Source organism: Drosophila mojavensis, unplaced genomic scaffold, assembly GCF_018153725.1.
Source record: "Drosophila mojavensis isolate 15081-1352.22 unplaced genomic scaffold, ASM1815372v1 contig_19, whole genome shotgun sequence".
Taxonomy (NCBI): Eukaryota; Metazoa; Arthropoda; class Insecta; order Diptera; family Drosophilidae; genus Drosophila; species Drosophila mojavensis.
Window position 1 is genome coordinate 4,596,014 of NW_025318726.1, and position 17,207 is coordinate 4,613,220.

General features: G+C 38.3%; 1 protein-coding gene across 1 annotated transcript; it reads right to left on the reverse strand.

Moving 5' to 3' along the window:
* Window positions 1-88: 88 nt before the first annotated feature.
* Window positions 89-950, reverse strand: LOC6572069 (V-type proton ATPase subunit e). Its single transcript, XM_001998185.4, has one exon. The coding sequence runs from the start codon at window positions 890-892 to the stop codon at window positions 626-628; it is 267 nt and encodes an 88-aa protein (XP_001998221.1). The 5' UTR covers window positions 893-950; the 3' UTR covers window positions 89-625.
* Between the last annotated feature and the right edge of the window lie 16,257 nt (window positions 951-17,207).

Here is a 17,207-nt window from a genome sequence, read left to right on the forward strand (position 1 = left end):
AAAGTTAATCCATCAAGAGATTATAAATAACAGTTCCGCATGTCAGGTGAATTTGCACCTAGTGTATTAAATTATATGGTTAAAAAACTTATTTGAACAATGCTATTTCTTTTATTTTTTGTTATCTTTATTTGAATTAAATAAGTTTTTGCGATTCGGCGTGCCCTCAATGTGATGTTTTGAGTGGAAGTCAAAAGTTGTATATTTTCAAATATTGATGCGCCTAGCATCCAAACCTTAGATGCGGAAGAAGAGATCAATGGCCTGAAACTCTTTCAGATAAAACTTTTTTTATGAACAGATGTTTTGGTGTACGCCGGACTGTCTGTTTACGCATCTGTCCATCCGTTTGCTACTAATAGCCTTTACCATATAATACGATTTACTATATGCGAAGTTATTGTATATTCACTTGTATTCCTTGTAGGATAATGGTTTGTATAATTTATATTAATTTCCGCTCAGAGTTAGTAACTTGCTGTTTGCTAAAGTAAATATTTTCAATGCAGTCAGAGAAAGTACGTGTTGCACGGAAAGCATTATAAATTACATTATCCAAACACATTTAAGAAGTGAAGTAAGTGCATAATACTGATAAAAACAAATTTCGAGGCACCTAGGGCCACTAGGGGTCAGGCTTGTCGTGCATATAGGATCTCTTCCAATAGGACATCATTGCCAATAAAACGGGTTGGTGCATGCGCGGGCCGACCAGGGGATTCATTTGCATTACGAAGGTGACGAGCCAAACGATCCAGCAGCAGGTGGCCGTCAGCAAAACGCAGCATCGTATGATCGAGCGCTCCTTGAAGCGAATGGCGACGATGCACCCAATGATGGCGAACAGGGCCCAGAATACGGTGAATATTATAAGACTAATGTATTTGTTCATTTCGACAGTGAGTGAGTTTTGTGTTTGGAGTAGAGAAAGTTTTTGACAAGTTTCTCCCTCTCTATGTCTTTCTCTCTCGCTCTCGGCCCCAGCGAATGCGCGAATCAAATGCTCCTTTCCGATGCCAAAATATTCGCTTAAAACTTCGCTATGGCGCAAACCCAATTTGGGTGCTTGGGCCCATAAAGTTTTATGGCTGCGAGCATTTATTCGTTTTATGGCCGACCGCGACGGGCTGAAGACGGCAGACGTGCGTTGGAGCGTAAAAGTTATAAAAATGAAAATTGTATACATTTTCCCAAGTGGCAGCATCAATAAAACTGCAGTCGAGCTCGAGTGTGTATCGTTTTGGCATACTCACAGCCTCACAGCCTCACATCTTCGCATCTTCACATCCTGACTAAGCACAAAATCCGTTTCAGCTCAGGGGAACCTGATGAGCAGTCGGCTGTCAGCATGGGTCCAGGGTCCAGGATTCAGGCCAGCCACGCCATGTGCTGCCACCGCTCCGATGATGCCATAAGTGCCCAGGCGTGGCCCATAAAATGGCGGCTGCGCATTGGCATTAGAGTCAAAGTCCGTCGGTCCAGTGTGGGCTGCTGGCTACCCTCTACCCTCTATCCTCTGCCGTCTGTCCTCTGTCCGCTTTCGTCTGTAATCGAGTTTTTCCAAAGTAGCAATAAATGTTTATGGCGACATCGAATTTTCCATTTTCTCCCCATAAGTACGGGAACGGCCGGTGCAGGCCTCTCTCCAACCCCAAAGCCAGAAACCATTTCGCAAATGCTGGAGTGCTCGAAGTGCTGCGGCCATCTTAAAAGCCATTTCGGATCAGCCCTCAATGTAGAAATATGGCTGTTCCCTTGATCAACTCAGATCTTCACAGAAATCAATCAATATCAATGCGGAAAATTCAAATTCACTTTTCAGCACTTGCGATATAGTCTAAGCTAAAGTCCACTAGCTCAGTTCAGTCTCTGTAGCCATCCGATGGAGTTGACGTCTAGGATCGATTGGCTGTCATAAATCACAGTTCCCATGGCCAAGACGAGGCCTCGCACGTTCTTCGAGTCGCAAGCAAATGCAAATCAGGCGTGAAGTGCGAGTTCGGCTTTAAACATTACCGTTGGCGGCGGCAACAAAAAAGGAAATCGTCGCTCCCGATTCCGACGGCAACGGGAAAGGCAAACGCAAAGGCAGGGCAACGCCACTCCCATCTGTTCCGGTTTGAAACTCCTTTTGTTTGACATGGCACAGAGTCTAAATATTTGACTCTAATCGCCACATTTATTGTTAATCTCTCAAACACGCTTCGAGTCTTATGCAAATACTTTTTCCGAAATAAGTCTTTTTAGCTAACCTAATTAGGAGCTGGGCTCTTGTGGTCCTTGAGCCTGCGAAACTTCATTTATTGGAACTGGTCTTTGTTAACTTCCATAAATGATAGATCTACAATCGGATATTGCACATCTAGACTTCTACGACTTTTAGACATATGTATATATGCGGTGGGACAATAGAAATCACACTAGTGGAAATAAGTATAATTTATGCAAATTTTTGCAAATATGAGTTGAACAAACGAGGAATAGGAATCGACTTGCTTGTGCCAAAATCGCGGATTGTGATTTGATTGAAATTGCATAATAAAAAGTAAGAATCAGATATTCTGTTTAAATCAGGTCATCTGATCCAGAAGAAACAATCTGACGTTTCTGTTCGATCGGATGACTTGATTTACCCAGAATACTTGATTCATACTCCTTTTCATGGGGTCAATGAGTCAATGAGTATATTAGAGTATTGCAGGCCTTAAGGAGAATATTCACCAGGAATGCTAAACCCTATCAAAATCATTTTCTGGATTTGATTTAAAAGAAATTTAAATGGATTAAGGAAACCGAATCGGGCGATTACTTTTACTCCACCCTGTATCATCATCAGGTTTAATTGACTTTGACTATTATTTTGTGTTTTTTTTTTTTTTCGTTTATAGCTAAGAGGAATTAAAGAGCTTGAAGTTTTAGTTCTTAACTATTTGAACAGATCATGCATAGCTGAATGTATGATCCATTGAAGGTCCCATAGACACCTGAACAACTCAGGACAAGTTGATAGGCGATTGAAGTTAAGGATCAAACAAAACCATTTTCATAAATCAAAAGAACGAGATGAGTTGATCAATCTGTGTTTCTTCGTCTTTATCTGCGGCTTGTCTGTAATTCACAATAGCGAGAGACTCCAAATATATTTTGTGCAGAGCTAACGAAGTTTATTATATTTATTTATTTATATATATATTTATTATATTTCTTGTGATAACTTTTATACTCTGAACCCATTGAATATGGGAAATAAGGGTATAATGGTTTTGTTGAAATGTATGTAACAGGCAGAAGAAGGCGTGGCATCGAATTTTCCATTTTCTCCCCATAAGTACGGGAACGGCCGGTGCAGGCCTCTCTCCAACCCCAAAGCCAGAAACCATTTCGCAAATGCTGGAGTGCTCGAAGTGCTGCTGAAATGTATGTAACAGGCAGAAGAAGGCGTGGCAGACCCCACAAAGTATATATATTCTTCATCAGGGCGATGAGCTGAGTCGATTTAGCCCTGTCAGTCCATCTGTCCGTCCGTCTGTCTGTACCTATGATTGAACTCGTCGATTTCAGAAAATATAAGGGCTAAAGATTTGATTTTTTTTTAAATGCTCGTATATATAGCGCGTTAATCGAGTTTATCTCCAAAAATAAATAACTAATTTCGCATTTTTTGATCGATTAAAACAATTTCGAAAATAAGTTATTTCAATATATCTCCAATACCTTTATAGCCAAAATCGCCAACTTTTATATGTAAATTCATATGTATATGATAGAATTTCGATTTTTGTTTGGAAAATGCACGCATTTTAATGATACAATCACAATATAAAGTTTCATGAAGAAAGTACATCCACAAGAAAATTTATCATACAATTAAGTTTGTGTCTGTGAGTGTGTGTGTGTGTATGTATTTCATGTGTAAGCAGATAGATGTAAAGAATTATTAAAATATCAGTTGCTCGAAGGGTTCAGGGGATCTCGTAGTCGAGCAGTCTTTACTATAGCTGTCTTACTTGTTCTTCTTCAATTCTCATTTTCAATGGGTAAGGATACGTCTTAAACTATGTATTTTAAATATATATGTATATTCGTGAACAGGACAGCTGAGTCTATTTTGCTCTACCAATTTATTAATTGCGATTCTTCAAATTGGAAGAATACACGTAATTTCACATGCTTTTGCCAATTGGGAAATATTTTAATTAATAAATTCTCGTATCAGATTATATTATCTACATATTCTATTGCATATTTATCAATTTCTTGAAATATTTCTTGAAATATTCAGCCTTCCTCGCGTGCCGGGAGCGTAGCAAACCCGAAATATCTGAGAGATCAAAGATTAGCTCTATTCCAGCTATCGCCAGAAACACATTAATATAACTTTTCGCTAACTTTTATTTCTAGAGCATTTATTAATAGAAAACAATGATAATAAATATTTTAGGTTATTTTCAAAGAGGAGAATACACTGCATTTCTTGTTTCTCGTTGCAGTAGAGATGCGCACATGCGATGTGACTTTGCGTGTTTGAATTAGCGGTGCGACAATGGGCCAGCACGCGTTGTTTGCCACATCAATTAGCGGTGTTAGCACCACTGAAGGAAGTGCTTGGCGCGGCAATATTAGAGGCAGCAGCACAGATTACAGGTAAATAGGGGCCAGCGCTCGCGCTTGTGTCGATGGCGCTTTGCCGTCTGTAAAGGTGTCAAGCGAAAGCCCTCGGCCCAGCCTTTCCGCTTGTTCAGTTGGAGCTCTCTCAGCTGCGTTGGGGCAAACATCAGATCTCTGGACACCAGGCCTTTGTTGGAATAGTTTCGGTCATGCTCACTGGAGCGACTTAAATTAAATGTGCCTAGAATCTATGTACTATACTGTGTACTGATAAGAATCTAAACTCTATGGGTTATAATTATAACAAAGTCAATGGAGGATCCAGTAAGTTAGCTAACTTTTGATGATCAAGTAGAGCAAAGTCAGTTTTAACGATATGCATCAGATTAGAGGCATGTTTAATTATTGTTTTTGTTCATTTGTAGTTCCATTTCGTGAATGATGATGATGTCGCTATACTTCCCAATAATATATTTAATAGTGTTGAAATATGTATCTATTATATGTATGGGTATAAATTTAGTGAATTAAATCAAAAATCATATACAAACTGTCCATATGAAACAATCAGACAAACGTGGCATTAGCCAGATCTGCATATTTCTGGCATTGCAATAATACTATCTATTCTACTCTCTGTCCTTCCACTCAAATCTTAGTAGACTAAGACAGTTCCGTACTATTGTTTCGTAGAACTTAAAATACTGGAGTAACGAATACTTTAAGATTAAGCTTGATGGGTTTTATGCATGCACTTTGAGCTCCTAGACCCTGGTATTCAAATCTGCTATTTAAATTGAGTTTAAAATGAGAAGAATTTTTATTGGGTCTGATAAAGAATATCTCCAGGCATTAACACTATCTTTACATTGAATCTTCATCATTGTAAATTTTTTTTGCTTCAATTGATGCTTAAGAATTGATATTTGCGAAATAGCTGAAGATATTCAGAGATACAATAATTTATATTTGATAAAGTTATTACTTGTCATTTGACAATAGAATACATAATTCATAATCATATCATATCATAATTCGGCTACTACAGGTAATGAGTGTTTTAGAGAGGATTACATTTCAGAGACCTCTCGTAACTGGTGCGGTGAAAGTGAACAAATTCCTAATATATATTAAATATATTATTTGCCTTATTTATTTAATTTTGTTCGCCTGGATTTAAGAAACGCTTTTTTCGGATACTATATCTGTGAGGCTTAGTTGTTAGGGGAGAAATTTGTCACAAAATAAGTATGTTGTAGATATAGATTGTATATGTATGTATATATGAACATACAGACTGAAGCGGAGTTTGCGCACTGTTTAGGGCACCAATCAATCGGCATTGATTTTCAACGGGCCAACGGCTGCCAGCACCGCGCGCTGCGAATCCTCGAGTCAGCATGGCGCAGTGCGCAGGAGACGAGCCGAGTAGCGGGGGAGAGGGGCCGCCCTGAACGGGGGTGGATTTCGGTGATGTCGCGAGTGCGAACTTATCTATCTGGAGCGACTTTGCAACCCCCAAATTGCCGATATACAACCGAAGCGGCCTCATCGAATGCCCAATACAGCAGGGGCGCTGCGGCCGACGGGAGTGGGTAAATAAGTCAGCGGGCATGCAAGATATATAGCACTGTCGTATATCTAGGCAGTCTGCCCGTGTTTCCCTGCCCATTTATTTATTTGTTTATCTACTATTTACGAGCCCGTGTGCCATGTCTGACTCTCACTCGAGCTGTTCCTCTGCCACTGCCTCCGCCTCCGCCTGCGCTTCCGTCACCGCCTTAGTTTGACTCGCCTTGCCAATACTTTGCCTATGCAATGCTCTCGGCTGTCGGTTCGTTACGGTCGCTTTGTTGTTGTTACTCATCGGCATTGGTATTGGTATTGGTATTGGTATTGGTATTGGTATTGGTATTGGTATTAGTATTGGCATCGGTATCGGTATCACTGTCGCCCTCACTCTGTGGCTGACTCTTGGCGTCGGAGTCAGAGCCGGAGACAGAGTAAGAGTAAGAGTCAGAGTCAGAGCCAGTGTCAGCGTCAGCGTCAGCGTCGGCGTAGTTTTCGTTTTGTTTTCCCTCGTTGGTGGTGTGGTTGTGATTCAGTTCCTGGAATCTAACAGCTATTCACACCCAGCACAAAACTCGCACATCGCATTCACAGTTCGAGCGTTTCCCGATGACGTTCCGTTCTGCACATCGCCAAGCTCCAACACCAACACCAATACCAACACCAACAACATTAACAACAACAGCAACTATAAATCCAGTTCCAGCTGGCAATTGGCTCTTGGCATTTGGCCGCCGGCGCGCTCTTTGTGGAAAGTGTTAAAATAATAAACCAACAGCAACAGCAACAGCAACAGCAGTGACAGCAATTAAAACATAAAGGCGGCGTTTACTGTCGCTCGCCAACAGAATACTGCACCGAAAAATAAATCAAAAACTATCCAAATTATACAACTCTCATAAATATTTAGCGCCAGTTTAAAAGCCATTTAACCAGTAGCCACTGAGTGCCCATCCGCCGCTGGAGCTGTAAACCGAGCACGACTCCGCGAGGCAAGTGGACTGCGCCGGCTTCGGTAGCAAATATCGCGCGGACATTAAACAACCCGATCCCGTAGTTAGTGGCCAATAGCCAATAAACAACTAACTGTCTGGTTAATGCCACCGTGTTGGCTAAGACTTTGCATATTGAGTAACGCCGACGGCAAGTGACCTTTGAGTGAAGTGACCAGTCGTTACCCATTTAGTGTTTACTAAGAGCAACAGTCACCATTCGGATTGGAAATTTCCACGAATAGTCTTATTGGGCAATCAATAATAGCGGTAAGTGATGGCCAGTACTATATATTGTTCGCTTAACCTACAAGTTTGGGCTTTAGTCTATTTATAAATGAAAAAAGCCACAAACTTTTTTCTGGAGCAATGAATATACATATATAGAAAATCATTGTGTGCATAATGTAACTAACTTAAGCACCTGCCAGACTGGATTTTGCCATTGCGACATCCTCACATTCGTCTATAGTTCATAGCTCATTGTTTCATTTCATATCAATTCCTTCATCAATCTCATAGCAGCCTATACTCTCATCTTTCATAATATCGTTCCCACACACTTTTTAAGATACTTTTCGGCTATTAGTCTTTAAGAGAATTCAAAAGTGTTTGCTAAAATCAAGTTCTAACTATATAATAAAAGTCTTATCAAAATCAAATTTCTTTTTGACGAAGTGAAATGAGCATATTAATTTTTACACTGTCCGTCGGTTTGTCTGTATAGGCTACTATAAATTTAAGCATTTGAAAAATCTGGGAAAAATTACACAGATATTTGTGAAATCAAGCAAAAATTAAAACTATATATAGCAAAATTTTGGAGCTGTGATCGACTTCCTTTTGACCTCCTGTATATTTATTAAAAAAAAAAAAATTAACCTATATCATCAATAGATGTGGAGCGGGGGCTGACTAAAGACACTTAGGATAGACAAGTATTAAAAATGAATATCTTAAATAAATAAAGAATAAATGTGGTGTGTGTTTGCAAAAGTTCGGCTGCCTTAATTTGCATTCATTTTGCCTGATTTAATTTGAGTTCACTCTATTCTGAAAAAGCTCTGCTTTATAGTTCGAAAATTGAGCATATATTATGTCGACTGGTTTCAACATTCAACAAACTATGTAAGCATCTTTATAATTACATAATTTGTGTCTAATAAGTACACTTCTTTTAAAGGAAGATAGAATAGAATAGATAGAATATTAGAAGCAACAGCTATGCATAGGTGTCAAGGTGCTTGCTAGACTCAGCTATGATAATTCTATGATTATTTATTATATTTATAATTAACTATTAATTATTATTATACTGCATTAGGTTTACTTGGCGAGATTGAAATAAATTTGGTGGGGTATGAATTGCTTACATTTACACTGGTGCTTCTCTTAGAGAAACGGACTAGAATTAGAAAATATAACAATATTACAAAATATTAGAAAATATATTCACTTTAGAAATTTAAAGATTTAATTTGTCTTTTATTAGAAATGAAATAAAAATCAAATTCAATTTTAAATTATTTAACTGTTGAAATATGTTGACAAATGACTACAAATATACATAAGTACAGAGGGAAACGTATCTAAATAGTATGGCCAACACGAGGGGGATATTTCATATGTTGTCACGATTATATTTTATTTAACAATATTTCTATATGAATTACGAATTTTTACTAAATACAAAAAAGTTAAGTAACGTAAATATTCCAAGTATATTTTAGTAAAATACGTAATTCAAAGGTTTCCGTTCTTTACCAACGGAAAATAATTTGAGTACGGGTATAAGACCGATATATGTATATGTATATTTTTTTAAATTTTGAAATTGATATTAATTCATTTAAGTGTGCTGATATATATTGATGATCATGCATTCATTCATTTGGTTTTTCTTATTCGTTGCAGGATTTGCTGCATTTAAACTTAAATTAATTTGTTTTTTCTTCTTCTTATACATCCGTCGATACGTGGTCGCTGAGTGTTGCATACTTTAAAGTTAGATAATTTGAAATATTCATTCTTCGATTCAAAGCTGATTCCGCAAAATAACAATAAATTTTATCAGTGAATCAAACATCGGAATAACCGAGAGTTAGCTTAACGAATGTGCATACTACGGCCTACACGACATGTCAAATTCCATAAAACTATATATACATATGTATAGTCGGTATTGGAACTTGGAATTCCCTTAATTAAAAAGAATACATATATTTAAATGTATTTGTGCACTTGCATTGAGGAAATGCATACGATTGGCCTTTGCTTATAGGCCAAACGCTTTGCTTAATAACTCCTATGCTACTTAACGGATTGTAATGATATATTCCATTGTACATTTGTCAATTCGGTTAAAGTGCAACGGTCGACCACATATTTAATAAAGTGCAACTGAAAGTAAATTTGAAGAAATGAAATGAAATATTATATATATTATTAATAATATTATATTATTATATTATATTATAATATTATAATATAATATAATTATAATATTATAATATAATATAATTAATACCCATATCATTTTGCTTAGATCGAAAGGGGAATAACTCGTGTTTATTTTCATTATTTAATCTATGATCGCTAACGCCTGATAAGCTTTATAGGATCTCCCACGCCCGTTGAACATTTGTGAACTATTTACCCATTCCCATTGGTAAAACATAGAATTTCTTAAATGGCACACAATTTAAATTAGTTCAGTTTGATTGTTGTATCTTGTGACTATACATCGCTACCCTTGTACAGAAGGACTTTGTCTGAGTATTCTTATCTACAGAGCTCTTTATTGTGCCTCCCTTTAGGCCCTACAGCAAGGACGTGGCGTTTAATATGTAGAAGGAATGTATGCTGCTGCTTCTACAGCACAACCATTACAGAGATAAAGTTTTCGTTTTTTATCACTTTTTAAGTCAATTGCACTATTCAGGCGCGCGTGATACAATTCTCGCAATCCTGCTGCCCCACTCGTGACTGGAAACAAAACACTTCCTGTCCCCGTCTCCCTTTATGCTTTATTGCGGGCGTAAAATGGCGAGCGGGTGCCTTGTGCGGCATAAATATTCACACGGTATCCAGCGGGAAATGATTAAATAGATCACGTACAGTCGTAACAGCAGCGCACACACATGCACGCACTCACTCACACTCACACTCACACACTGTTACAATTTACGGTAAAAGGCAATGGCGACACTTAAGGCCCGCCGCTGCCTAATCCGGCTCTGCAAAATGGAGCCACGAGATTGCAACCCTCGCTTCTCAGTTATTCTCCCATCCCATCCACCGTTAAACCGTTGTCTGCGTGCACACACATACACATATACAGACGCACGCACACACATTATATGTACGTTTCAACAATGTTGCAGCGCACAGATAAGAGTTTGTGCGACTTTGACTGTTGGTGGGCGTGGCCTGGTTGCTTGGGAAAGTGAGTGAGCGCGTGTGTGTGTGTGAGAGACAAATGGCGGGCGTAAGGCAGCAGTGCTGCCAGACGGGCAAAAATTGTATGCATAGTAAGCAAGGTAGCACACACATAAATACCCATTAATTTAATATTCATTTGATGCTCTTTAAGGAATTTCAGGAATTTTTACATTGACAATATTGGTCACAAATTAGCATTTGTAGTTTATATTATTACATTAATATATTATTTGGACTACGAGAATAGAATAAACAACGCAAAAGGGGAATTAACAGAGTTTCTTTAGTTACTTCAACATACACCCACCCAGCATTTTTGTGTTAAGTCAGTCTTAAAAGATTCGTGCGACGATTGAAAATAGTCATACTTGCGCTCGTTTTTTTTTTTTTTTTTTTTTTTTTATCATAAAAGAGTCTTCCACGAGTCATAATTTAATCATTTCTGACTCATATTTTCAATAATTTGCAATAAAAATAATTTTTTAATTACTATAATTTTCATTTACTATGTACATAATATGTACTACATATATGTATATTATCTTAAAAAATAACAACAACAAAAGTAAATAGATATTCAAAACAAAACATAGAAATTCAAAACAAAAAATAACAAAAACAGTAATAAAAATTCATAACATTTAACATAAATAATTGAATTAATGTAGATTGATTTGTTTGCACTTCGCACTTGCACTTCACTTGCACTGTCACGATCGAATGACAATATTTGCACATTTCGGCATGTGCTTATGAAAAAGTGCCGTTTAACTTAGATCTAAGCTTAGATAAGAATCGCTTTTGGATCAGCCAAGCAAGCAGAATATGAGTGCATAGTAACAAAGCAAAACCAATCAATGATCATATTTTAATCACCTGCATGCTCATTTGGCGATTGCTTTGCATTTCGTTTTTGTATTTCAAAGCAATCATACTTTGAGCATATGGAAGGATCATTTATGAGTCTTCTTTCGATTGCCCAGGATATTTGTCGTTTTTTAATCGTCAAGGGGACTCAAAAAAGAGTCATCAAGACGATTTCTGTTAAAACAGTCTTCCAAATGCTTGCTGGGAATGCATTAATGTGAAATTTAATTAAAATGGATCTAACTTTCGAAAATATTGTTTTTTTTTTATTACTAATATCTTTTAAGAAATACATTTTCGTAAAATATCCTAAAACGAATCTTAACTGATGTTAAAATACATAAAATGTAAAACGCTGCACATGTACATTGTTATAACAGAGTCTGTAATGTGTGGTGGCGAACAATAAATGAACCACAGGTGGCGCTGTTGACAAGAACGCCATTTTATTCTGAACGAAATCTCATACTTGTGTATTTGCCTTTAATACGCAATTCGTTAAGTGTGGAGTGCTTCTGCTCGCCTGTGGAGTAAAACTGTTAGGGAGGTTATGTTATGGAACCGGCAGAGAGTAATTTATAAGAGTATAACACACAAAAATTGCTGGGCGGAGCTAAATTCAATAATGGCCGCCAAGAGTCGTAAATATGGTGTGCACATGGGGTACAAATGTACCAAAATAGGTACTTAAAGAATTCGGTACATTTCTTATTAATTTGAGTGGATTTGAAGAAAATTTTTGAGGCGTATCTTTAATGTAAGCAATTACAATTATGATTTCTTGTGGGGATATAATTTCATGTATGAATAGTTAGATTGGTGATTAGTGAACAGACAGAAGTGGAATTAAACTTAAAACATTATATTAGAAGAACATTATGGAAAATAGTAATGATTTATGAACTTATTAAAGCAAAGTTAGTCATACTTTCCATAAATTAATATAGGCATATATTTATATGTTTCTTTGAGTATTGTTGTCTGTCCGTATTTTCGTATGAACATAACTAGTTTCCAAATTGAAGACAGACACCTTCTAAACTTGCCTTAGAAGTTACTAAGATTTTGCTGATACGCCTACTGGACATATGACAAATCAGAAAGGACAATCTGCATTTAAGCATAAATTTTCATATTTACGGCGGTATTAACTTTTAATATTTTACAAATAATTTTGAAAATACGTACACATTTATAATATATACATGTATAATATCAATATCTTCAAAATACAAGCATACATATTTATATATTTAATGGAGTATATATATTGGCAAGGCGAGAAAACTTTTTTATAGTAAGAGTCTTAAAATTTCATATCTGAAAAACTTCCCCTGACTGTTGATCTTATCCACAGCTTCACCTATAGATAATATATAGAGAAGAAATTGATTTCTTAAAATGTGTTCAACGTGTATTACAGATCTCTATAAGATTTATTTAATCTGATGTTCGAGTCTAGCCGACGGTAAGTCACAATCTGATTTGCATTTCATTGTTAATAATTTAAGTAAATTGTGCATCAATTGATTTATTGAATGATACGAATTCTCTTTGAGCACAGACTCTGTAGTAGTTGGCCTGTTGACCTTGACCCAACCCATGCTCGAGAGAAAAGAGTATACCCATTACATAATAATATTGCGTATATCTGCATTTGGCCACGCATCGGCTGTCGGTCGTCAGGTGCGCTGCCTGACCTTGAGATAGGGCTCTGTGTGCGAGGAGCGATTTCTAAACCCATTCTGGAGCGTGAAAAGAGTTAAGGGGTGCTCATCTATCGGATGTAGGAAATTAAATGAGTGGTGTCGGCGCTTCAAGGTCAGCGAGAGCGGTAGTTTCTTTTATTATCTTTCTTTTTTGTGTGGCCGTGGCACATTCGGGCTGTGCGGCTGATGAGGCCAAGATGCAAATCAGTGTGACTTTCGGCATGCGGAGGGCTCGACATGTGTTGGCTCTAGATCGGCCTATGGATGTATTATGTGAGAGTTTTGCTTGGATCTACGCGCATTGCTGTTTTGCTGCAATCAGTCAGAGTTATTAGATATTCGAAGGACAACGCTCCCCGTTCCCAGCCCCTAGCTCCCAGATGATGGCTGCAATAAAAAGAACTGCGCGTGGTTTTCGCGTTTAAGTGTTCGCTTCTGCTCGGTCGATTGCGAAATCTAAGCGAAATTAGAGCGGCTCCGACATCGTAAATCCAAATCGCCCGTCTGGCGGTCAGTTCGTTTACGTGAACTCGTAAAAGGACGCGGCTCGGCCCTTGTCTTAAACTAAAATGTGCTCCACGACATTTACCCGCGTCTAAAACACACACAAATATATTTCTGACAATGTTGAATCTGCTCTCGTGCGCGAGCTTCAAAAAAAAGGAGGAAAGAAAGAAAGAAATGCACACAATTGCGTGGAAATAAACGACGGAAAAAGGAAAAGAAGCGATTTTATTGCCAACAACGGACTTTTCGAAAATGTCAATTTCGTTTTAATGGCATCAAATGTTTGAGAAGCTTATGTGGATTGCTGTCACAAAGTGGATTTCAAGTTTGTTTACTTTGTCGACGGTCTTAAATAGCTCCCGCTCCCAGTTGAGCATTCCTCAGATTCCTTTCAGGACGATTAATCTCCAGTATAATTGATTCGAGATTCAAATGTTGAAAATTCATTTCCAGCTTGCGCCGTGGGATATTCATAATGTTTCATATATACATATATAGATACACAAATATGTTTAGGATCAGCCTTGATTAGAGTCAATAACTTGTTTAGTCTCGGTCATGCATTTATTATGAATATGCATATTTCTAAGACATAATAAACTAGATACGGATCAGCTCTGAAGATGCAAATGCACCTAGGCATAGATGGCTGCTGCTGAGCTTGTCAGAGGTGACGTCTGCCATAAAAAGTGGCTAGGGACTGCGCTGTGCATACGCTTCTTGATCCCATTGAGAATACATTTTTATGGCTGATCAATAGGATTTGTATAATGAGCCCGTAGTGGACTCCATAAAATTAATGCTGCTGCGCCATTTTCCTTTCCCGAAGACAAGCCGGACCCCAGCTCAGCACCAGATCGAGCCGAAACACACAACTGAAAAGAAATCTGATATCATTCGGCGTCCGTTAAAAAGAGACCCGCGTCTTTTATGCGCCTCACTCTGATATTGTGAAGCAGATTTTTACCATTTTGGATACAGTTTTTTGTTGTTGATTTGTTTTCTGGACCCTTTTGCTGTGAGCGGCCATCGTCGCAGTCGCAGTCGCAGTCGAAGTCTCAGTCTCAGTCTCAGTCTCCGTCACATTCCCAGCCTCTGACCACCGAGAGGTTGCTGGCCTTTGTTGCTGTACTTTTTAACAAGTTTTATGGGTTGTCATGTGTCAAATGGAAATGGGAATTTATGTGTTTGTAATTGAACGCATGCCGCGAGCTGTGCAGTCCAGAGGAGGACCACAAATCTCCAATTCGTGTACTGAACAGCCCACAGCCTGACAGACCGTCGTCCGTCGACTGTGCCAGCCAGTCGGTCCATTACTAAGCCGATCCCAGCAGCCGACGCGGCCATCTTGGAGCCTCACACATGATCCGCATTATGCTGGTGCCGCAACCACAGTATTAACATAAATTATACCCTCTTTGGGAATCTCGCCTTGCTATCTACCTGGCATGGCATGGCATGGCATGGCATGGGTCTGGGTCTGACAGCAAGTTACTGCCAATGCGGCTATAACTTGCCACGATCGTGCTGCTTTCAAGTAACCCTGAGATATTCAACAATTGTTGTTACTTTACTGTACCGAATTTTAGTTAAAAATGGGATATGCTAGATGCAGACAAGGAATCGAACAATTTCAGATATTCTCTAGCTCTGTCGTTGCAACGTGCATTTAAGATATTTCCCAGTTCTGTAATTACATTGGCAGTGGTATTTAATATTTCTTCCTCTTTCACACACTTTGTTAATTCACTTTTAAGTCAGATTTCTGTAAGTTTATTTGCCATTCGCCATATAAATTTTGGACCTTTAGACACGAGACTTCAAAAACACATGGCGATGCCAACCGAAATGTATTTTTGAATGCTTTTGAGTCTGTTGAATAATTTCTATTGAGATGCATAAATATTCCTATACCTAATAATACTTCCTTTAAGAGGCTATTACCAGTTGCATTTTAGATTTTAAATGAATTGGGGAAAAATTAAATTTTGGTCAATTAAGACTCGCCCAATTTGGAAAATTCTAAGCTGAAAGGTTGAATTGACGATTATATATCCATTTATCCATTAAAGCGCCAAACACTTGAAGCAACTTTGATCTATGAAATTGCACTTTAAATTACTTAAAAATGCTTAAAATACTTTATTCACTAGTTCTTTAGATTTGTATCTAAATAAAATGCAAAAACATATATTTCACCTACTTATAAATACATTAAAGAGATGCATAATCATCAGTTTATTTTGTCGTAAATCTTGTACATTGATTGCCATTAGTAATGCCGAATACCAACATAATTGACGTTTTTCCCAATGTTTTCACACCACCAACCATTTGGAGTCGACTGTGTATTTGATCCCGTTCCTTCGACACCTGCGTATGCAAATGAATATTGACATTTTGATGATATACAATGCTAATGGCAACAAAGTAAGTCACTTTCGTCGAAGCTCTGCGCTGATTTCATGACTTATTGGCGTCATTATGAAAGCAGCTATTAAATTAGGTTTATGTCTCAATTAGTAGGTACCTTCGATCATAAATTGTGCGGCGCGAGTAGGCAGGCCAGAATACGGCGGGCCAGAGTACGGCAGGCCACGCGGCAGCTATTCATTTCCATAACAATTCCAAGTGAAACTTACACCCAATCGAAATACTCAGTCCGATTGTCTAGAAACGTAATAAAAGGGTGGAACCATTCGACATTCGGCATTCGGTATTCACTATTCGGCATTCGCCATTCACCATCTGGCATTCATGTACCACCAAGCAAACGGCAGAGCCATTGGAGCAGTAGCCGCGTCGATGACGAGTTTAAGTGCAAGAGACGACAACTTCGATAGTAAAACTTGTTATAGGCAATTAAACAAAATAATGAATGACTGCACTGATTTTAAAAGCCTTTTCCGCATTTCTGCTCCCGCTCATGTTGCTCCATATTCAGACGCTAAACTGAAATGTACTGAATGTATCGACTCATCAATAGCTTGGCAAGGCTTTGATAGTAAGTTTGCGCATACAGAGAAATTTGTGTAATTGTGTAAAAGACACAGTGCGTATACGTAATGCATTAGGACGAAAGGAGATGCCAGGATCATTGTATTTTAATGTTATCCAGTTGGCAGTTGGCCGTTGTCAGTAGCCGCCTCTTCGTTGCTTCCGCATCGTTGGCTTCGTTTCATTTGCCTTCATTGTTGCCAGCCTCAATTTTTACGCTGATGAAGTCGATGGAGATGGAGAAGGAGAAGGAGAAGGAGAAGGAGAAGGAGACAGAGAAGGAGAAGGAGATGGATTGTGTGCATCATTTCAATGGCTCTGTGGCGAAAATGTAGACGACGACGGAAATTACATTTTTCGGCTACATTAAAACGGGGCGCAGACAGCTGATGTCAAAAGAATCGCACGAGCTTAGGAACTTTTCCTGCACTGATGAATATCCTTGCAAAGCCAAGAGCCTCAGCGCCTGCCCGGCACGTGGAGTGGCGAAACAAATTATAATAAAATCTCTGGGGTT

Coding starts and splice junctions, on each gene's coding strand:
- LOC6572069 (XM_001998185.4), bottom strand. CDS start 892: ATGAACAAATACATTAGTCTTATAATATTCACCGTATTCTGGGCCCTG.